The sequence below is a fragment of the Eleutherodactylus coqui genome, chromosome 2 (genome assembly GCF_035609145.1).
Source record: "Eleutherodactylus coqui strain aEleCoq1 chromosome 2, aEleCoq1.hap1, whole genome shotgun sequence".
NCBI classification, from domain to species: Eukaryota; Metazoa; Chordata; class Amphibia; order Anura; family Eleutherodactylidae; genus Eleutherodactylus; species Eleutherodactylus coqui.
This window is the reverse complement of record NC_089838.1, coordinates 132,023,256-132,047,548: the sequence shown is the minus strand read 5'-3', so window position 1 is coordinate 132,047,548 and position 24,293 is coordinate 132,023,256. Positions and strand designations below refer to the sequence as shown.

At 43.3% G+C, this 24,293-nt stretch overlaps 1 protein-coding gene across 1 annotated transcript in view; it reads left to right on the top strand.

The window, feature by feature from the left end:
- The window catches only part of NTN4 (netrin 4), a 113,301-nt gene that overhangs the window by 53,110 nt on the left and 35,898 nt on the right, over nucleotides 1-24,293 (top strand). Inside the window, exons 4-5 of the mRNA XM_066591561.1 lie at nucleotides 12,248-12,374; nucleotides 16,568-16,756. Coding sequence (XP_066447658.1) covers nucleotides 12,248-12,374; nucleotides 16,568-16,756 — 316 coding nt within the window. The remainder of the gene's footprint in view (nucleotides 1-12,247; nucleotides 12,375-16,567; nucleotides 16,757-24,293) is intronic.

The window sequence follows — 24,293 nt, the reverse complement described above, 5'->3', positions numbered from 1 at the left end:
CCATACCTCCCCAAAAAACTACAGACCAATTTCACTATTAAATATAGACTATAAGATCCTGACCAGCATATTAGCGAAACGACTAAACACATTTCTCCCCTCACTGATCCACAAAGATCAAGTAGGCTTTATTCCTTCCCGTCAGGCATCAGACAACATTAGAAAAGTCCTTAACCTCATACACATATCAAACACTAATAAAACACCACAACTAACCCTATCCCTAGACATCGAAAAAGCTTTTGATAGCTTATCCTGGGATTACCTATTCGCTGTCCTTAAAAAAGCAGGTATCCAAGGGAACTTCATTACGGCACTACACGCCCTATACTCAACCCCCTCCGCGGAATTAAAACTTCCCACCTCAACAGTAAATAAAATATTAGTTCAGAGGGGAACCAGACAGGGATGCCCCTTATCCCCAGCCCTCTTCGCTCTAGCGATGGAACCCCTTGCACAAATTATTAGAAATAACCCAAACATAATGGGGGTGACCGCAGGAAGCAAAGAATATAAAGCTAGCCTATTCGCGGACGATATCCTGCTCACTCTAACTAAACCCCTCACCTCACTACCAAACTTAATGAAAGTCTTAGACACCTTTGCTGAAGTCTCAGGACTGATAGTGAATATGGGCAAAACGGAAGCCTTATTCCACAATATCCCCTCACACTCACAAAAGCTCATTGAACTAAATTTTGGATTTAATGCATGCCAACATCATATCACATATCTCGGTATCAAACTCACCCCCAAACTAGACACCTTATACAAAAAGAACTACCCCCCCCTGTTCGCAGAGTTGAAAGCAGACTTAAAGAAATGGAACCACCCCTCCATTTCATGGATAGGGCGCATCAACTCTATTAAAATGAACGTTCTGCCCCGTCTACTATACTTATTCAGATGCCTCCCCATTGGAATCCCCCCTAAAGACTTACAAGAAATGCAAAAGGCCATATTTCAATTTATCTGGAGGAACAAACGACCCAGAATCAAACAAAAGGTAATGCACTATCACAAGAGAACCGGAGGCCTATCAGTACCCAACCTGAAAAAATATTATATAGCAGCGCAACTATCACAAATCCCCCTAATGTTCGCCGGCAGGAAAAGACCCCTGTGGGCAGAGGTGGAAACTGCCCTTCTGGCCCCTTTGGGCCTAGGTATCATATTCTGGGATAAAAACTGGAAACCCACAAACATACAACACCTAGCCCCACCACCAATTTTTGATTTGGAGAAAGAACAGATTTAAATATGCCATGATGTCACCCATCCCACAACTACTACCGGTGATCCCCAATCAGGCGTTCCCCCTTAGCCTACAAGAACAAAATTACCAATAGTGGCGAGCCAAACACATCACGACCCTACACCAGTTCATGCCCTGTGGGAAACTACTATCTATGCAACAACTGATAGATAAATACACAGTCCCAGAAAACCTATGGTTTGAACTAAGGCAAATATACAGCTTCCTACGCTCCCTACTGAACACTACTAATCCGCCAACCGCCCCCACACCTTTCGAGAGAACCTGCTTACGGTCACCACTTCAATCGGGCGTAATATCTACACTCTACGCTTCCATGAATAAACCCCCAGAAGGCACAAAACTCCCCTTTATGACACGCTGGGAGTCAGATCTGGGTGTTACCCTCTCTCTACCACGATGGCATCATTGCTGCACATTCGCAGCAAAAGGCAGTCATCAAGTAACCTTAGCAGAAACCGCAGTAAAAATACTCCACAGAGCATATCTAGTCCCCACAACGATAAATAAGTACTCCCCTACCACCTCCCCGAACTGTTTCAGGGGATGCAATAACCTAGGTACAATCCTACATACATGGTGGACCTGCCCCATAGTGGCCGCCCTCTGGAGAAGAGTAACCAACCTCATATCTAGAGTATTGGGTAAGACATTCCCCCTCACTCCATCTGTATGCCTCCTGGCTGACAAACCCATGGGATACAATAACCAACAACACAAACTAGCACAGCAGATCTGTATGGCAACCAAAATCTACATCGCATTCCAATGGATGAAACCCACCCTTCATATAGAACCAATCATAACTAGAATATCAAGAATGATGCTTTATGAAAAACTGTCGGCCATGAGGGATGACAAAATGGACCTATTTCTCAAGACCTGGACGCCCTGGGCCGTCTCATTAGATATACCAGGCTTAACCAGACCCCTTAGTTCATAAGCTACTAAACCGATAGAAGAACAAATAAAGACTGATAACAGGAGGGGGGAAGGATGTGGAAAAGAGGAGTGGGGCGGGGGAGAGGGATATCAAAGGCAACACACAACACACAATGGTGGAATTAAGGGACACAGAAGAGGAGAAAAACTTGAACACTTAAACCAGTCCATTGCCTACATTAAGAACATGGTGGAATCCGAACAGGAAAAAAAAAAAATAAATAAAATAAAAATGTTATGTTATTGTTATATGCTTTTCAACATTATTGCACCCCCTGCGTGGGGACTCAAATAAGCTTAATGCAAATGTTATCCGATACTTCAATAAAAACTTTTGGAACTAAAGGCTTTAGGCCACAAGATCCTCATGGGAGGGGAGGAGGACCTCCAAAGCCTAGGTATTATCTGTCTCGTGGCAATGAGAAAAAATTTGAGAATATTTTTTTTGGTTCTTGATGGGGGTCCCGGGATCATGGACAGCAGAGCTGCCTCCGGCGTGAGGACCACAGTATCTTTGTAGACTGTGTTGTAGAGATTAATTATACAGTGGGGGGGAAAAGTATTTAGTCAGATACCAATCGTACAAGTTCTCCCACTTAAAAAGATGAGTCCTGTAATTGACATCCTAGGTAGACCTTAACTGTGAGAGACAACATGAGAAAACGCATCCAGAAAATCACATTGTCTGATTTTTAACGAATTTATTTGCAAATTATGGTGGAAAATAAGTATTTGGTCACCTACAAACAAGCAAGATTTCTTGGTCTCACAGACCTGTAACTTCTTCTTTAAGAGGCTCATCTGTCCTCCACTCATTACCTGTAGTAATGGCTCCTGTTTGAACTTGTTATCAGTATAAAAGACACTTGTGCACAACCTCAAGCAGTCATACTCCAAACTCCACTATGGTGAAGACCAAAGAGCTGTCGAAGGACACTAGAAACAAAATTGTAGCCCTGCACCAGACTGGGAGGACTGAATCTGCAATAGGCAAGCATCTTGGTGTGAAGAAATCAGCTGTGTGGGAGCAATAATTAGAAAATGGAAGAGATACAAGACCACTGATAATCTTCCTCGATCTGGGGCTCCACGCAAGATCTCACCCCGTGGGGTCAAAATGATCACAAGAACGGTGAGCAAAAATCCCAGAACCACACAGGGAAACCTAGTGAATGATCTGCAGAGAGCTGGGACCATTGTAACAAAGGCTACCATCAGTAACACACTATGCCGCCAGGGACTCAGATCCTGCAGTGCCAGACATGTCCCCTGCTTATGCCAGTACATGTCCGGGGCTGACTGAAGTTTGCTAGAGAGCATTTGGATGATCCAGAAGAGTATTGAGAGAATATCATATGGTCAGATGAAACCAAAGTTGAACTGTTTGGCAGAAACACAACTCGTCGTGTTTGGAGGAGAAAGAATGCTGAGTTGCATCCAAAGAACACCATACCTTTGGGGCTGTTTCTCTGCAAAGGGACCAGGACGACTGATCCATATAGATGAAAGAATGACGGGCCATATATCGTGAGATTTTGAGTGCAAACCTCCTTCCATCAGCAAGGGCACTGAAGATGAAACGTGACTGGGTCTTTCAGCATGACAATGATCCCAAGCACACCACCAGGGCAACGAAGGAGTGGCTTTGTAAGAAGCATTTCAAGGTCCTGGAGTGTCTAGCCAGTCTCCAGATCTCAACCCTATAGAAAACCTTTGGAGGGAGTTGAAAGTCTGTGTTGCCCAGCGACAGCTCCAAAACATCACTGCTCTTAAGGAGATCTGCATGGAGGAATGGGCCAACATACCAGCAACAGTGTGTGCCAACCTTGTGACCTCTATCATTGCCAATAAATGATATATAACAAAGTATTGAGATGAACTTTTGTTATTGACCAAATACTTATTTTTCAATGTGATTTTCTGGATGCGTTTTCTCATGTTGTCTCTCATAGTTGAGGTTTCCCTATGATGTCAATTACAGGCCTCTCCTCTTTTTTAAGTGGGAGAACTTGTACAATTGGTAACTGACTAAATACTTTTTTTCCCCACTGTATCTTGCCACAGAGGTGAGACCAGAGGGCAGGACCACCAAATATGTATAAAGTCACCTCTCCAGCAGGCATCCGCGGTCTGGGAAATATTTTTGCTAAACGTGCCGGTGTCCTGTACCACTGAGACAGGATCTTGTAATTCGTTTCTTGGAGTTTCGACGAGGTCGCCATTGAGTGTGTTAATATAAAGGCCTTGTTCAATGCCTCCCCGTGAAAGGATCTCCCTAACTCTTTCTCCCAGCCTTCAACAAATCTCAGAGGGTCATCACAGGTCTCCAAGGCCAACAAAAAACTGTACAGTGTAGAAACTCCCTCTGAAACCACCGTGGAGGAGACACAGAGTTGTTCGAACTGGGAGAGGGGAGCCTGAAGAGAGGCCATAGGACCCAAGGATTGGATGAAATGTCTGATCTGCATATACTGAAACCACGCTCCGGACCGCCCCCCCCCCCCTTCCCCATCCAGAATCTTGTCCATTGAATGGACTCCAAGAGTCGACATAGCGTCCCTGACTCTAATGGCAGGGGTTGTCCCTCTCCACCAAGAGGGGAGAACCCTCCAGGAGAGTCAGGAGTTTAGGGTTACTGGCTTGCGGTGATAGGGGGCCTGGGCGAGAGACCAGACCCATGCGTGAGGCAAAGCCATTGCATGTGTCCAGGATCTGTTTCAAAAGTGGAAATAGTAAAGGTGTCTTGCTAGCTACCGAGGGTGGAAGCCAGAAGGAGCCAGTGACAAGAGCATTGAATCTCTCGCGTTCAAAGTCCACTCAGAGTTTGGCGGGTCTGTTGTGTAGGATATCTAGGACGCATCTACATATGAACGCCCTATAGTTTAGAGAAAAACTCGGTAGGCTAACCCCTCCATCCCCCTTCCTTCTAATAAGGGTCTTGAATTTAACCTTCGATCTCGTTCCTCCCCATACGAAATCCATGGAGAGTTTTTGCGGAGCTTGGTCAAGTACGATTTGGGGAGTCTTATCAGTAGAGTCTGGAAGAGGTATAAGAACTTAGGCAATGAATCCATCTTTAGTGCATTTATTCTCCCAAACCATGATATCGTGAGGGGTATCCATTTCTTAAGATCTCTTCCAAAGCTATCGATCATCGGTTTAAAGTTTGTGTCGAATAAGGCTTTAGGGTCACTGGTGAGGTTAATTCCTAGGTATTTAATGTGATCATTCCTCCACTTCATAGTGGAGAAATTGCTGACAGCCAAAGCGACCTCCGACAGAACTGTTATAGTAAAGATTTACGACTTTAAAATTACTGACGCTACCGACTCTTTCAAACTGCTCCAGAGCAACTGGAAGAGCAATCTGGGGATTTGTGATATACATTAAGAGGTCATCTGCAAAAAAGAGCAAGCTTGTGTTCAGAGGTAGCTGATTGGACCCCTTGTATGTTTGGGTTGTTTTGAAGGGCGTTGGCCAGGGACTCCATCACCAGGACATAAAGAAAGGGGGAGAGAGCGGGAGAGAATGTGTTCTTCTTTAAAGAGGTTCTCTACACAAGTGTGTATAACTCGATATCCAGAAGATATGAGTGCAGGATCTAATGGAGTCGTCCACTGCTGTAGTTCTGAATGCAGCTGTGCTGCATGTAGAGAAGACCTGCTCAATGTCAGTGCGGAATACAGTGTCATACGGTATTATACCCCCACATGGGACAGAATTGTTGCTGATTTTACCCATTTTGCATAGGTAAAATCTGCAGCAAAATACAGTAGCGAGGTAAATAGATGAAATTTTACAACTCTGATCCATATAATGTGGAAATTGTCTGCATTTAAAATGGCCTGCGGTGCCGATTTTTAATATCTGCATCATGGCAATTCTGTTGCAGATTGTGCAGAGATTTTAGAAGTCACCCATTGAGTTCAGTGGAGAAGAAAAAAAATCTGCAAGAAAAGTACTGTTTGTATTTTTTGGTGCAGATTACCAGTTTAGGTTAAAACATTTTTTTTCTTTTAATCAGAATCTACTGAGGCAAATCCACACCAAAATCTGCACTGTATAATGAATATTTGTCTTGTGGATTTGCGGAAGATATTCTTATCCTATATACGATGTAGAAAAAAACAATAGTATCCATAAACTCATAAAACCTAATTGTGGTTGGTTTACACCAGCATCAGGGCTCCATTAGGGCTTTCTGTCTTTGTTCTGTTTTTGGAGCACATGCACTCATTAGAATATTCTCGGGTGTTCAGGATGCCTTTAGATTCTACTAGACCATTTATTTATTGAAAATCGCAATAGTCAAAGTGGCTGAGATTGTGGATGACGTTTTAGCCCATTTCATTTTGTGATCTGTAATATTTTTCATCCTAAAGTTCTGTACAATCTGTTGAATGGAACTACTTCATAGTTGCAAAGTGTTCAATACTTATTTTGCCTGTGAGTCACATGGAATTTGTAGGCTTTGTTTCATCTTTATTTCATTTTCAAATAGCTAAAATGCACAAATTTCAAATATTTTCATGGGTTTCTTTGCCTTGTTGTGTAGCTTCTTTTGTAAATACAGGATCAAATGTGCTGAATGTATCTTAGAAAAAACAAGCAAATACTTTGAGGTTCCTATTAACGAATATTAAATGAAAGTCATCTTAGTTACACTGCTGACTTCTCAGAGACAGTTGTTGACTGATGAATCTCCACCTGTTTTTCCTAGCGTTATCGCCTAGCGGAAGGGTTGAGTATCGGACGGCTTCTATTGATTTGAATGAAAAAGCTGTCTGTGCAGAACCCACACAACAATGGAGCATGCTGTGATTTTTTTTTTTTTTGTTTCCTCCACGAGCGGAAACCGCACTTGGTTTCCACTCGTGCACAGGAAGAATCCCTTTTCCATAGTATGTTATGGTCGCACACTCGCTCCGGATTCCGCAATGCAAGTTTGCCCATGTGCAGACTGCCTAAATCCTTCTGTCTCTTCATGTAATCCCAGATAGACTTGGTAATGAGATAAGCGCTCTGTGGGCGCTATAACATCACTTCCAGGACTCCTTGTTCTTCTCTACGCTGAAGACAGTTGTTGATGACATTGGCTGAATGTTTGGGGTCATCCTGCTGCAGAATACATTTAGGCTGGGTTCACACGGGGCGGATTTGCAGCGGAAATTAAGTCCGGAATTTCGCCGCGGCTAATCCCGGGATTAGCCAGCCATGTGGACGAGACTTCTCAGAAATCTCGTTCACACGGGACGGCAAATCCGCCGCGGCAAAGCCGGCAGGAGCCGGCACTGCGGCGCGCATTAGCCAGCCGCAGCATGCTGATTCTTTTTCTTCCTCCGCTGCGGCCGCGCTCTCCTCTATGGAAGAGCAAGCAGCTGGCCCGCTTCAAAACCTGCGGCTAAGTGCTGCGGGTTTTGAAGCAGCGCTTCTCCCGGCGGAAATCTCGCGGTTTTTCGCTGCGGCCAATCCGCGAGATTTCCGCCGGGAATCCGGCATGTAAGAACCCAGGCATAGAGTCCATCAGACACCTATTTATTTATTTTTTTTTTAAAAACCATTCTTTTGCAACATTTTTTGCCACACCCACCCAAGGGCTCATTGAAACGAATGTATGCGTAACCCACGCAGCGTTTTACCGGTCTGAGAGCCAGCTATCGCAGCGAATAGCAGTGAGTACACTGCACATGATGGCGCATCTCGCACACACTGTCATACTCAGTGAGATTTTGTTTTTTTTAAATTCCCTACTCTGTTTCATAGTGGGGTTGCGTATGTATCGTCTCCCATACACAATGTATTGCATATGGACAGGACAGCATTACTTACACTACCCATATGAAAAATAGGGCTCATGCTGCATGATCAGCAGTACAATTGAGCATGCAACAATATTTTTCACGCGCGTATCTACACGCTAATGTGAACAGATTACTGAAAGGCCATGTACTTTCATTGACTCCATTCACCGCATGTCATGTGGCCGAGCATAATATATGTGTTGAAATCACGGTTGTGTGAATGAGTCCTAAAACTTTTGCACAGTGTGTATCTTGAGCATAGAGCTTTGTTGCTTTAGTTCTAAAATCCTGCAGAAGCCCTCTTCTAATTTGTCCGCTGTAAATTCATATTATTTTGGCTTACATTAACTACTATGAAAGAACTTTTATTTAAAGGAGATGTCCCGCGCCGAAACGGGTTTTTTTTTTTTTAAACCCCCCCCCCGTTCGGCGCGAGACAACCCCGATGCAGGGGTTAAAAAAACCACCCGCACAGCGCTTACCTGAATCCCGGCGCTCCGGTGACTTCTCTACTCACCGCTGAAGATGGCCTCTTCCTCCGTGGACCGCAGCTCTTCTGTGCGGTCCACTGCCGATTCCAGCCTCCTGATTGGCTGGAATCGGCACGTGACGGGGCGGAGCTACACGGAGCTACACGGAGCCCCATAGAGAACAGCAGAAGACCCGGACTGCGCAAGCGCGGCTAATTTGGCCATCGGAGGCCAAAAATTAGTCGGCACCATGGAGACCAGGACGCCAGCAACGGAGCAGGTAAGTAAAAAACTTTTTATAACTTCTGTATGGCTCATAATTAATGCACAATGTATATTACAAAGTGCATTATTATGGCCATACAGAAGTGTATAACCCCACTTGCTGCCTCGGGACATCTCCTTTAACTTTTATCTAATGTATTTTTAATATTATATTGAAATGTAACACATCTGAGCATAGTAAATGCGGGGCACTACTTTGTAATCTTTATGTTTGATTAGGCCCTGCTTACACTTTCCTTTTTCTTTTTTTTTTTTTTAAATTACAGTGATGGTTCTGTGAAATCCTACAATGTTGCTGTATTTGTATTCTGAAACCATTGCGTTGCGTCTAAATGTGCACCCATTGTGCAATTTTCAGGCACTGCTAGCAGATCGTTAAATTCAGGCCAACCTAAAAATCGTTTTTCGGCCTTATCAGCAGTTCTCCACAGGTAGTACTGATAGCATTGGAGAACAAAATAACTGAAAGCAGATAAGAGCCCTTGGGCTTTTACCTGCATTCAGCAAAGGCTTCATTTGCAGACTGAATTGCTATTAAGTAGCTGAGTAGCTACTTAATAGTTAATGCAAAATGATCGCTCAAAGCTGTCACTCAAACTGTCGTTTGAGCAATCATCGCTCTGTGTAAACCAGCCTTTAATAACAGGGCACAACTTCATAAAACTGTTGCAGTTAATGTTATTCAAACCATTAAAATCAGACAGCCTTCGCATAATGGAAGGGGGGGGGTTGCATTTCCTAAGACTTTGTAGAAGTAGTGCTGCATGTGCTGTCGCAATCAGCATGGTTCCCACCCATTAGAGAAAATAGTGCATGCTTCTATACAACATCTGGTTTAATCAGCCCAGGTCTGTATATGGCAAATGAAATGGTTGCCAATGTGACCAGAAATTGCAAATAGTGACAGCATTATTTAGCCTTGTCGCCACATGCTCTTAGCCCCATTACTAGACTTTAAAGAGTTTTTCCAGGACTGAAGAAAAAAAGGAAAAGAATGGTCTAAAATAAAAAAGGCTTACTTCCCTCCATTTAAATAGCCACCAGTCCAACACACGAGCCCCAGTTCCTGCTTCTCCAATCCCGGACGTTGCTTGAGCAGTTGTGTGCCATTCATTGTGCATGTGAATACTCAGCCAATCATGGACTCTAAATGGCACTGAAGCCTGTGATTGGTTGAGTGATCACATGCACTATACTAGGGGTGAGTTCTGGATGTGATTATACTGCTCAGGATATAATTATACTGTGGGGGGACTCTGTATTTGTATATTATGTGGTGGCGCTGTGTATATTATACTGAGGGGCATCCTGTACTTTGTTTTGGATTATATGTGTAGATTAGGCCTCATTCACACGAGCGCTGTTTTAGCGCAGTATAGGTGTGTAAAAAAAAAAAAACGCACCTAAACTGTCCTAAAAATTATGTGAACGGGCAGCTGCTCCAGGAGGAGAGAGGGAAGAAGCCCCGCAGGGCTTCAGGATTTCCCCATAGCAGGGAGAGAGCGGGGCTATGGGGGATTAACCCATAGCCCCATTGTCTCTCACTGCTATGGGTTAATCCCCCATTGATCTGCTCTCTCTCCCTGCTCTGGGGATCCCCGAAGGATATCCCCATAGCTCCGAGAGTGAGCAGGGCTAGAGATGGGGCGGGACTATAGGGCTTCTCACAGAGATCCCCCATAGCAAATATAGAGGGGTGGGGCTAGAGAGTGGATCCCTCTAGCTCTGCCCCTCCTCCCATGCTCTGAGGGAAGCCCTATAACCCCGCCCCCTCTCTCTCCTTGCTATAGGGAAATCACCTGGGGAGAAAAGTAATGCAAGTCCCCTACTGCCCCGCACTGCTGGGCAATTGCCCAGCAGCGGGGCTGGAGGAATACCCCACTGCATACATCAGGACATTTAGAGCTTGCTACCCAGAAGCACATTTTAAATGTCCCATTGTAACTTCCTGTTAGTTAATGGAACCCCCGAGGAGTCCCCGCATCCCCACGGGGACTAACAGGACTTTACAGCGGGACATTTAAAATGTGCTTCTGGGCAGCAAGCTTTAAATGTCCTGCTGTAAGCAGCGGGGTATTCCCTCGGTCGGCAGAAATCTTCTTTTCCTGCACAGGAGTTTCCATAGACTCCTGCTCCCATAGGAGTCTATGGAAACTCCTGCGCAGCTCACACTAAAGATAGGTCAGATCCTATGTATTCTCGCAGCAGGGACCTTAGATGCAGGCATTATAGCCGTGCATGTCCTATCTTTGATTGGTGCAAGTATTTAGTTGGTCTAAAATTCCTTCATGTGAACACCTGTATAGTAAACCATTGGTTCTTACAGAAGTGCTTTTTTCATGTGCTTCTAATGCGTGAAAATGGCGCTCGTATGAAGGGTGCAGCAGTCTGGATATGTATATGTAATATTTACTGTGAAACAAAGGCCCTAGATATGCCCATATAGGGGCAGTATTATAGTAGTAATACTATTGTCCATAGGAGCAGTATTGTAGTAGCTATTTTCTTGCCTGTAGGAGACAGTATTATTGAAGTTATATTCTTGTACCTAGGGGATAATATCGTAGTCTAATCAAAGACTTGATGATATAACTATCAAGTGTACAACCAGAATGGAGGTATCTGCAGGAGGAGAGAGATGCAGGTCACTGCACAAAGGAAGTCAAACTGCTAACGACCATTTGTCTGTATGTATGTGTGTTTCTTATGCTCCATTCCTGGTGATGTCATCACTCTGCTGCCTTGTGAAGTCATTGAAGCTCCTACAACTTATATAAAACACAAGAACAACACAGTTAGGGTTCTTAAAAATGGAGGACAAAAATAGCAAAATGAGAATACAACCAAACCACTACCGTATCATGTCAGACACAACTCAGCGGTCCTGACAGAACACACTGACCTACCTCCACCACAGAGATCCGGTGGGCTAAAGGACCTGTGGTGATGTCACTGCTGTGGGAGTAGTCGAGCTGTGTTTGTCTTGTGTGGTAAGCAAGCTGCTGTGTGTGTGATGTGCCACCAGAAACGCTGCTACTAAAATTTCCTAATAATTACAAGTCTATTTCTAAAGAGGAGCTGTCACATTGAGGATGCAATCTATTCTGCAGACAGCATATTATAGAACTGGAGGAGCTGAGAAGAAAGATTGAACAAAATACAAGTTATACTGAATTTATTCCAATGCCAATCTCTTGTATAGGTACAGTGATGAACAGATATTTGCCAACTGAAAATTGTATTTGGCCCTTACCAGTTTGGGAGCCATTGGCTTTTAGTTTTGTTTTTTTTTAGGTTGGAAGCTGCCATTGCTTTCTTCTACTATGCCAGTAATTTAGTGTAAATCACTCCTATTTTGTACAGAATATTTCATTATACACTTTGCTTATTATTTCTCCAATATGACTGAATTGGACTGTTTTTAATGATGCGCGTATTTAAGGATTTCAACTCTGTTATTTTTTATGTTCTAGGTCCATGGCCGATGTATCTGCAAACACAATACAGCAGGTCCTCATTGTGAACAGTGCGCTCCCCTTTATAATGACCAGTCTTGGAAAGCAGCAAATGGTAAAACTGGGGAACCTAACATATGTGAAAGTAAGTAAAAAGGGACCATTTCTGAGTTTAAACAATGTGTATTATTATTATATCATGTCCATTATTACATGAATTACAAAGTGCTAACAGTTTTGTGTCCTTTTCATCCCTCCTGCTATATTCCACCACTGTAAACCATTTACGCCAGATGACTCATTTTCATTTTAGAATCTTTCTGCTCTCTAAATCAAACACATGAGCAGATTTTTCCCACGATTGCTAATTAGTTTTCCTGTTATGCTTTTTGTCACTGTGAAATCGTGACGGATGGAAACTGTGTGCCATTCTAAAATGGTAACAGGTCTCGACTCATGTGACCTTTTATATCATCACCGTTTTCTGGACACAAGAAATAACTGGATGCTAAAAACTCTAGATGGGACGCTGCCAATGATAGCTCTGTTCTCCAATGTTCTCCGATGTAGTATTTATACTAGGCAGGGAAGTTCTTGATTTCTTATTTAGTTCATGTTTATCACACTATTTGTTCCAAAATGTCATCTTTGTAGATCTTAGCCAATTTAAAAAGTGATTATCATTAATATTAGCAGAAATAAAAAGGGGAAGGAGCATAATTTTCAGGTTGCCACTCTTTTTATTTTTAGTTCTTCAGCGTGTCCCCAAAAATACAGAATGAGGCCATGATTCATTATTAAAAAAAATATTAGCCTTCTAAACTTTTGGTTTGCCTTAATCACACGGCAAATGTCTGTTCTAATAGCCAAAGGCCTATGCTGCATGATTGATTTTTATAATGATCAGTTTAGTTGTTGATTAGGGATGAGCGAGCGTACTCGGAAAAGCACTACTCGCTCGAGTAATTTGCTTTATCCGAGTATCGCTGTGCTCGTCCCTGAAGATTCGGGTGCCGGCACGGAGCGGGGAGCTGCAGGGGAGAGCGGGGAGGAACGGAGGGGAGATCTTTCTCTTCCTCTCTCCCGCCCGCTCTCCCCTGCTCCCCGCTGCGACTCACCTGTCAGCCGCAGCGGCACCCGAATCTTCAGGGATGAGCGCAGCGATACTCGGATAAAGCAAATTACTCAAGCAAGTAGTGCTTTTCCGAGTACGCTCGCTCATCTCTATTGTTGATGCTTTGTTACATAGGATATGCTGCTTGTATTTATACCAATATATGCAGTGTTCTCATCATGGTCTTGTCCATAAAGGTTTTGAGCAAGGGCTGTACATTAAAAACATTTTGCAGTGCTGCTCACTTGTTCTTGGCGTAATGTTGAAAATTTTGTGCAATTTTAAGCTAAGTGAATCAGTCGCGTTGCAATATTTCATAATGAATAGTCATGTGACAAGATGTCATTGTTTGCAACCTCTGATGAAACCAAAGCACATGCAATAGTTTCCCGACTGCCCAGAACCTGTGCATGTGCTGTGGTTTTCAGTAGCAGTTGCTGATATCTGTCTCTTGCCATCAGTCACTCCATGTGTGGCCACATTCTAGACAGAGCAGGCTGGGGAAGGCTATATGATTCAGGGGTGTGGCTTCATGAATTAGGAAAATGGTGTAAAGGTCAGTTTAAAATGTCCATGTTTCTGTTCCGTCATGGAACAATGAAAGAAAACTGCATTCCAAATCCGTAAGATAACAGAAGCCAGCAATACCTGATGAAACCCATTGACTATAATGGATTCCATCTAGTTCCCGTCATTCTACAGGAAATATCGCAGCATTCTGCACTATTTTTCCAGCATTTTTGACTGAAACCATGATGAAAAACCAGAACATAAATGTAAACGGAGCCTTTAATGTTTTGCTTATTGTACTGTGCAATACAAGATTGAATATTGTATTCTTAGAGTGCCCAACTCCTCTGGCACAGATTCGGCAGGAACTCCCAGATGAAATAATGCTATTTCATCTGGAAAATTTTATCCAACATGCCGGAAGCTGAACAAACCCCGTTATTGTCAGCAAGGTCTGTCCGGCTTTGCTCGGATCTAGCGGTTTTAAGGACCGAGCCAAATAATGGAAATCCAGCGGAGTTGTGGATGCAGGTAACATAGTAACATAGTATGTAAGGCCGAATGAAGACATTGTCCATCTAGTCCAGCCTGTCTATCCTACTGTGTTGATCCAGAGGAAGGCAAAAAACCCCAAGGCCAGAAGCCAATTAGCCCTTTTGGGGGAAAAATTCCTTCCCGACTCCCTAATGGCAATCAGACTGTTCCCTGGATCAACCCCTAATAGTTCCTACCTGCCTATATACCAGGATTGACCCTTAACCTAATATTTATATCCTGTAATATACTTCTTCTCCAGAAAGACATCAAGTCCCCTTTTAAACTCCTCTATGGATTTTGCCATCACCACTTCCTCCGGTAGAGAGTTCCACAGTCTAACTGCTCTTACAGTAAAGAACCCCTTTCTATGTTGGTGATGAAACCTACTTTCCTCTAATCGTAGCGGATGTCCTCTTGTTACCTTTGTGGTCCTGGGTGTAAACAGATCACGGGAGAGATCCATGTGTTGTCCCCTCATGTACTTATACATGGTTATTTGGTCGCCTCTTAACCTTCTTTTTTCTAGAGTAAATAGTCCCAATTTGGATAGCCTCTCTGGGTATTCCAGTCCCGTCATTCCATGTATTAGTTTAGTTGCCCTTCTTTGAACCCCCTCAAGCACTGTGACATCTTTCCTGAGCACCGGTGTCCAGAATTGTACGCAGTATTCCATGTGAGGCCTGACAAGTGCCTTATATAGTGGAAGGATAATGTTCTCGTCCTTCGCCCCTATACCTCTTTTAATGCACCCCAAGACTTTATTTGCCTTTGCAGCAGCTGACTGGCATTGGTTACTCCAGTTTAGTCTATTATCCACTAATACCCCTAGATCCTTTTCCATATCACTTTTCCCCAGCGGTATCCCATTAAGTGAATATTTGTGACATCCGTTCCTCCTGCCCATGTGCATAGTCTTACATTTTTCAACATTGAACTTCATTTGCCATTTTTCTGCCCAAGCCCTCAGCTTATCCAGGTCCATTTGTAGCCGTACATTGTCCTCCGTTGCATTAATTATATTGTATAATTTTGTGTCATCTGCAAATATTGATATTTTGCTGTGCAGCCCCTCTATCAGGTCATTGATAAATATGTTGAACAGAGTGGGGCCTAATACTGAACCCTGTGGCACCTCACTAGCGACTGTGGTCCAATCAGAGTACGAACCATTTATTACCACCCTCTGCTTTCTATCATTGAGCCAATTTTTTACCCACTTACAAACGTTTTCGCCCAGTCCGAGCTGCCTCATTTTGTATATTAGCCTATTATGTGGCACGGTGTCAAAGGCTTTAGAGAAGTCCAGATATACAAGATCAATAGATTCTCCCTGGTCCAGCTTAGAGCTTACTTCATCGTAGAAACTGATCAGATTTGTCTGACATGAGCGACCCTTCATGAATCCATGCTGGTGAGGAGTTATTCCCTTAATCTCCTAAACATGGAACATGGAATTCACATAAAAGTTATCTTATATTCTATAAGAGAGGGCAATAAATTAATACATATAAATATTCACCATATTCGGTATACCAGGTCTAATAAACGAAAAAAAAAAAGTGTTAGCTCATTACTCTAATAAGTATATCCATGGTGATTGTAATAACTGCCTACCTGAAGACCTTAGATGCACTTCTCTGTGATCGTTCCCACACACCTATGATGTAGGCAAGTGCTGTTATCATTGTGATATTAGAGAATGTAAACTCCACGTCATGAGAAACCTAGTGGAAGACTAAAGTAAGAAATGTGTTGTTCCTCCTTGTGAGTTATTTCACCGTTTTGTTGCCTATGTATGTAATGATAATTCATGCTGAAACCAGGAGAAATGAATTGCCGATTCCTAGTTAAAGTGTTTTACAAGACTACTTTCTTTACAGTTGCCTTTACACTGCTTCCATCAGTTCTCCATCTGGCTTTTATCCCTTACTTTTAACATCTATGTTCTGCTAACCGTAGTGGCATTGCTGTAGTGGTTCAGTTAGATGATAATGCCCTGGCATAGACGTTAGACCTGTTAGATATCCTGTATGAACCACATCTGAATGCAGAATTCCTTCTGTTCTCATTGAGCCTGTATAGAAATACTCGCCCCTATTAACACCACATAAGTGTTCTGAACTGCTGATACATTGTGGCCCTTTACTTACTGTCATTTCTTTTGTCACTGATTATAGAGTGCAAGTGTAACAATCATGCTGATAGTTGTCATTTTGACATGGATGTGTGGCTGGCATCAGGCAACCGAAGTGGAGGAGTATGTAACGGCTGTCAGCACAACACAGAGGGGATACACTGCCAGAGGTGTAAGCCAGGCTTCTACCGAGATTTAAAGATCCCATTCACCGCACCAGATGCCTGTAAAGGTACTACAAGTAGTATTATATCATCTTATGCGTTATTCCTACCGTAATCAGTGCAGTTAACACTGAAAGCTCAGTAATTCTTGGGCTTTTTAGCACATATATATGTAGTATCTATTGTGGTTGTGCTTCTTTTCAGTTTCTGTTTGTTTGAATACATTTTAAAAATTCTACCTAATTGCATGTAACTAATTCACTGTTGAGGCTTACTCACACGGGTGTATGGGGGCTGCGTATTACGCAGTCCTAAAAGCCCATTGATTTACATTGGGCCATTCAGATTAGCATTTTTTTAAATTGTTTCCTGAATATACATTCCCATTAATAAATGGTCGTTGCACTTTGAGAAAACATTTTTTAATATGATAGCCAATGTGATGATTCACAAAACTGTAAATTGTTTTATTTACCTAAAACGACAATTTTGTGTTGAAAAGTCCCTCTAAAGTGCTGACCACCAGGGGTCTCCCTTCCTTCTAATTTGCTATCCACTCTTCTTGTCATGTGAAATCCCTCTCTGGTAACAGTGATGACAAGAGAGAACGCAGAAAGTGAATGGAGGGGCATAACTCATGCTGCCCACAGAAGTCTATAGAGGGGAAGAGAAACTAAGGCCACTGTCACACAAGCGTTTTTTTGCTGCGTATTTACAGAGCATGAAATATGCAGCACTAAACCTTCGTGTATTTCAGTGGGGCCTCTCACACTAGCGTTTTTGCGCCGCATGTTTTTCATACGCAAAATCACGCATAGCATGTCCTATTTTCGGGGTAATGAATTGGGGGCGCATATAAAATGTAGCAAATACGCAATTGCATGCGTAATACTGTGTTTTGCCTTTTTTATGCAGGTTGCTATGCCACTGGGGGGGGGGGAATAAAGTTTGTGACATCAGCTTGCTTGTCTGTGCTTTTACTGCATAAAAATGCAGGTAGGCGCGTACAGAAGCGCAGTTCTGCACGCAGCAAAAGGCTGCGTAGAAAACGGTCATGTGGGCGTGGCCTTATACTAACTGAAAATTACTAAAGCAGCCTGCAGAGAGAAAAACTGGTGATAAATGCAGGATACAAGTCCTATAATGACCAGAAATAATGGTATTCCTCAGGTATACTTACACGGCAATGTACTGTAAGAAGTCACAGGAAGGTGCAGCTACGCTTTAAACCTAGAGCCCATGGCGTTGCCTACAAAATGACGTAAAGTCTCAGCTTTGCTGCAACAGAGCTTCACTGTTTCCCTTTGGAAAAGCTTTATAACCATTGAGAAAAGCAGGCATCCGGCAGTCGCAGTAATCCTATGATTTATGCTCGACACTTTGGGGAAGAAAAGGACAAGTAAATATTGCCAGGGGTTAAACCATTTATAAAATGCTGGATTGTTCTTGTAAACTACCTCACATGTTGTGCAGGTGTCTGGCATGTCTGTAGAAAGGTGGAAGAAAATGTTACGAACACGAACGATCAGGTGTTACATCCAAGGTAAACAGAGACAGAATACTGACGTGCTGGAAAGATTGCACAAGCCCTTCCATATAATGCATACATTGTAACTTTCCTAAACTGGAAGTCACACTTGGAACAAATTGCCGAGTGCAAAATTATTCAGTAACCATTGAAGTAAAATGATATTATCAAAGAACAATCCTCAGAATGATTTATGTTTAATCCAGACAAAATTACCATCTCTTTTTTTTTCACTTTTTTTTTTTTTAGCACAATGAAGAATTAAAAATTGATAATACAACATGATAAATTATATTACATGCTGTGGTTTTATAAAAAAATAAAAAAATAATATGGGCGGCCATAATGCTTATTTTTTAAACAAACTGAGCTTTTTCCTAATTTTATTTACATCTTATTTACATTAACATATCAGGCCGATGTCCTTTTTGTCTTATGCAAAAAAAATAAAATAATCCAAAAACTGACTGATATCCAATCCAAATACGGAAGTGTGTCCCAGCCTGACCATGGGTCTTCTGTCCCGAGCTCCCAAGGATCATGCATATCCATGATGTTCATAGTTTTGGTCAGGAAACTCACGGTCCTGCCGGCATGCACTTCCATATTACGGACGCAAAACAACAGCCAAAATACGGTACTGTGCTCCTAGTCATATTCAGAAGAAAAGGTCCTTCCACACAGGACAAGCTCTGTCAGGAAAACAATGCCCGACAGCGCGTCCCAGTGATGCTCGCTTCTGTGCTGTTACACAAGATCGTTGACATCGCTCAAAGCATTACCGGCATGGAGATGGAGCGGGTCAGGGAGCGTCCCCCCCCCCCCACTTCCCAGCCTTCATTTACATTAAGTAGATAGTCGTTCAAAAGTGAACAACTGCTGCTTACAATGAACGACATATCATTTAGTTTTCTCCTGCAGGAATCTGAACAATTTTAAACAAAAATTGTCCCATGTAAAAGAGCCATAAGGGTATGTTCACACAGTGGTACATTATATGCAGTAGAATCCACAGCAGAAATCCAAAGCTGAGTTTTAGCTTTATGCTACTGATTTAAGCCGCCTACACATGGGCGGATTTTTGCTGCGGAATCCGTGGCGGGCGTCCATGCTGTGGATCCGCAGCAATTACCGATCATAGCATGCTTTGCACATGAGCAGAAATTTAATTGTGGTTTCCGCTCGCGGAGAAAAAATCACAGCATGTTCCATTTTTGTGTGGACGACTTTCATTGAAGTCAATAGAAGCTGTCTGGTCCGCGGCTCATCCACAATTAACATTCTAATCTAACTATCTAATCTATCTATCCCAGTGTTCCCCAACCCCAGTCCTCAGGAACCCCCAACAGGTCATGTTTTCAGGATTTCCTCTGTGTTACACAGGTGATGTAATTACTGTCGGTGCCTCAGACATTACCACAGGTGTTCTTACCATAGGATATCCTGAAGACATGGCCTGTTGGGGTCCCTGAGAACTGGAAATGGGGAAACACTGATCTATACTCTTTGTCGGAAAAAAAAAAAATCAAGCACCTAAGAGTTGTCGTTTTGCTGCAAAACTCGGCATGCAGTTACATCTTAAGCCCCATTTAGACACATAGGTTATTGCTTGAAATTCGTTAGAACGATAAAAGTGAGCGATGGTTTTGCTTTTAAAGACGGACCTTTTTTTAGCGAAAATTGTTGGAAAATGTTGGGCTTTTCAGTCATCGTACTATTGTTGTGTAATGTTTGCATAGAAAACTCCCCTAACATCGCTGAACGACTGAACTATGTCATTTTGACCACACGAGAAGCAAACGGCCGAACGATGGATTTTAAGCAGACTGAAAGACGATGAGTGAAGCTTTAACGAAAACTGCACGACGGGCACAAGATAAACAACAATTATTGCTTGAACGATGGCTTTTAAGCAAATTTCGAGCGATAATCGTTGTCTAAATCAGCCTCTTAGGCAGATATGCAAATTATTATAGTAGCGGCGTGATTAGATGAAGGGTCTTGTCACCTGAAACCCTAAATGTGATTCCACCTTTGATCTATAAAATATGCCCTGCTAACAGAGTTTGAGAAGGACCGCATTATTGGAATTCAAGAAGCTGGATGGTCGTAACGATTAATTACCCGCCACCTGAACTGTTCTGACCAGACTGTGAGGAGGTGTTGGGACCAGCAGATGTGTAAGGGCATGCACACAAGGCGATGCCCTCAACAGAATATCAATATAGAAGATCATCTGAGCAACTGACAAGCACGAGACGCTCCAACTGTTTCGTTGTCTGCCTTCCAGAGGCAGGATATCTTTACAGGCCTCTGTGTTTGTCAGAACCATTTCCAGGCACTTGGCTGAAGGACATTAAGGCCTCATGTCCACGGGGAAAATCAGGCCCGCCGCGGATTCTCCATGCAGAATCCCGCAGCGGGTCCCTCCTTTCCTGCGGACATGAGGCTAAAAAGATTAAACTTACCTGTCCGGACGCTGCGGATCTTCTCTCCGTCGCGGCCGGATCTTCTTTCTTCGGCCCGGTGGATGTGTTCCGCAGGCCATTTTTTATTTGTTTCCCCTACCGCGCCGGAGAGCAGAAATTCAGGTACGGGTGTGCCGCAGATCCGGACAGCTTCTATAGGTTTCAATAGAAGCCTGCGGGAGACCCGCACTAAAAATGGAGCTTGCTGCAGGTGTTTTCCCGCACACGCAATCCGTGCCTCAGGGGAAAATGACATCCGCAGGTATTTAACTACATGCGGGTGTCCAATGCATCCCTATGGGGCGCGGATCACGCTGCGGATTCTTAATTTTATTTTAGCAGTGGACATGAGGCCTTAGTCTCACGTGGTCTATTACAAGTATTGTAACATAGTACGTTAGACTGAATGAAGATCATGTCAATCTAGTTCAGCCTATTTCCACCCTCTAGTTGATCCAGAGGAAGGCAAAAACCCCAAGAGGCAGAAGCTAATTAGCCCATTTGGGGGAAAATGCCTTCCCGACTCCATAATGGCAATCAGAATAATCCCTGGATCAACCTTTGATAGTTCCTACCTGACTGTAAGACCCGGAACTACAAACCCACTGATCACTTAATGTCTATATCCTGTAATATCCTTCCGCTCGAGAAAGACATCTAGTCCCCTCTTAAACTCCTCTATGGATTTTGCCATCACCACATCCTCAGGCAGAGAGTTCCACAGTCTCACTGCTCTTACAGTAAAGAATTCCCCTTTGTGTTGGTCATGAAACCTGCTTTCTTCTAGACATAGCGGATGCCCTCTTGTTACCGTCGCAGTCCTGGGTATAAACAGATCATGGGAGAGATCCATGTGTTGTCCCCTCATGTACTTATACATAGTTATTTGATCGCCACTTAGCCGTCTTTTTTCTAGAGTAAATAATCCTAATTTTGATAGCCTCTCTGGGTATTCCAGTCCTCTCATTCCATTTATTAGTTTAGTTTGGCAATCACTTACTTATATTAATGTTAAAATAACACATATAAAGTTTTTTATTTGATTCCGACAACTCCTTCTAGGGGTTTGAGATATATATATTTTTTAAATGTGTGTGATTATCCAGATGAAAAAAATCCTGAAATATTTTAGTTTTCACACACTAGTCATAGAACATTCTTTTTTTTTTTAACTTTGTTTTATTTAACATATTGCAAAATCACGGTACAGAGCACATTTGCATGAAAAGAGGAATATTGTACATGGCATTGATTGTAACTGTACAAATATCATGTATACGTAAAGTACATTTATTGCTGAACTGTACCTGTATAAATTGGCAATAAAAAAAGGGGGAGAAACATTGCTTTTTGTTTTGCTTTGCTTAGTTTCAAGTCAAACAGTTGAACAACAGTAAAGGGGGGAGAACGTATCGGAGAGCCCGTGCCGGGCAGCCGCTCAGTACCTGGCAGAAAAATGGGAAATGCATTAAAGATGCGGGTGGAACGTAGGGAGAGATAAGGGGAATCTGAAGTCCCGAGGGGGGAGAGAAGGGGTGGAAGCCCGGATAAGACTCATATTGTTGATAAAGTTTGTCGGTTGATGAGCCAGAGGCCCCAAATCTCCTGAAACCTACCCGGGCATCCTCTATTCTTATAAATGATTTTTTCATATGGAGTGACATCGTTTATTAGCTTTATCCATTGTGATAGTAGGGGTGGGTCTGCAGCCATCCAGTGCAGCACCACCACTTTGCGGGCCAGAAACAGTATTTTCCTGAGGAAGGTGCGTGTGTATTTGGGCCATTGGTCTTCTGGCAGTAGGCCGAATAGAATTACTTTGGGGTCCATTGATATGTTAAATGGGGGTAATAAAAGTGCGTTTGTAAAGGTTGCAATGTCGGACCAGAAATTGTTTACTGGTGGACAGTCCCAGATTAAATGCCAGAAGTTCGCCCCAGGTTGATGGCATCTGTGGCATGAATTTGATGGGGCGTTACCCATTTGGTATAGTCGGTTGGGGGTGAGATAAGCTTGATGGATTATATAGAGTTGAATCAATTTATTATTCACGGCGGGCGAGACAGACAAATGGGATTCCATGATGTCTGTCAAATCATCAGTTGTGAGGGATGGGATGGAGATTGTCCATTTATTAAGGACTGGAAGTGGGTGGAGGTTTATTTTGGCTGAAAGTAAGTGTGTATAAAGTGCCGAAATTAAGCCCCTGGGTCCTTGGGATTTAAGGATTCCAATGGTAGGGAAGTTGGATATCTGAGTAGAGTTGGGGGGGAACTGGGTGGTCAGTGCGTGCCTAAGTTGAAAAAATCTGAACAGCTGGAGGTGCGGGGATTGTATTTGATCGCGCAGTTGAGTAAATGTAGGGAATATACCGTCCTTGTATATGTCTTTGAGTGAGGTGACCCCCAAATTCTTCCAGTATTGGGGGTCTGGGACTGACAGCAGAGCCGACAGGCCTGGGTTATCCCAGAGAGGAAGATCGGATACCGTGTCATCAAAACTCTGGATAGATTTTGTCTCTCTCCACACACTCAACGCCAGTTTGTGGATTGGTAATAAATCTGAGGGGTTTGAGCATTCGGGGAACTCCAAATACACCAACAGATTGCCGCCTTTCACTTGATGTTCAAGGTATTGATCTGTGATAGGTTTTACTGTGTTTTGGAACCACGGGCGGATATTGCGGAGTTGACCAGCTAGATAATATAATCTGAGGTCTGGGAGGGACATACCCGCTTGATTCTTGGGTCTCTGCAGTGACGCCAAACTTAGTTTGGGTCTCGATGAGCCCCATATAAATGAGGAGATGTGGGAGTTTAGGGATTGGAAATACCGTTTGGGGACGATCGTAGGCATGTGTTGTAGTATATATAAACATTTCGGTTGTATAGCCATTTTTACTAGGTTTATGCGACCTGCAACTGATAGGGGCAACCCGGACCACTGTTTAAGTTTGTGTCTTATGGTCTCAAATAGAGGGTTAATATTTTCTTCTAGGGCTCTATTATGGCTTCGGGTTATGTTTATCCCAAGGTATTTGAACGTTGATACCACCGCCAGGCCGCATCTAGCTGCTGAGGGGTCTATCACAGGGTTATGGTCCATGTATAGGATCGTGGATTTGGACCAATTGACTTGTAGGCCTGAATATTGGGCAAATTTGTCAATGTGTTGTAGAGCATGGGGGAAGGAGATCTCTGGATTTGACAAGAACAGGATCGTATCGTCAGCGTAAAGGCCCACCTTGCTCTCCAGGCCACCCCACTTGATTCCGGTTACAGCCGGAGTGGCTCTCAAACGAATCGCCAGCGCCTCTATGGCTATGGCGAATAAAGCCGGGGATAGTGGGCAGCCCTGGCGGGTGCCCCTGGTCAATGAAAATTCGGCTGATGGAATGCCGTTTACAGATACATTGGCGCTTGGGGATTTGTATATTATTTTGATCCAGTGTATGAACTGGGGACCAAAACCAAAGCGGTGAAGGCAAGCCTCCAGAAAGCTCCACTCCAGGGAGTCGAAGGCTTTCATCATGTCCAGTGATGCAAGGGCCCAGGGCATATTAAATTTGGTACCAATCTGAATGGCGGTTTGGACTTTTCTTATGTTGAT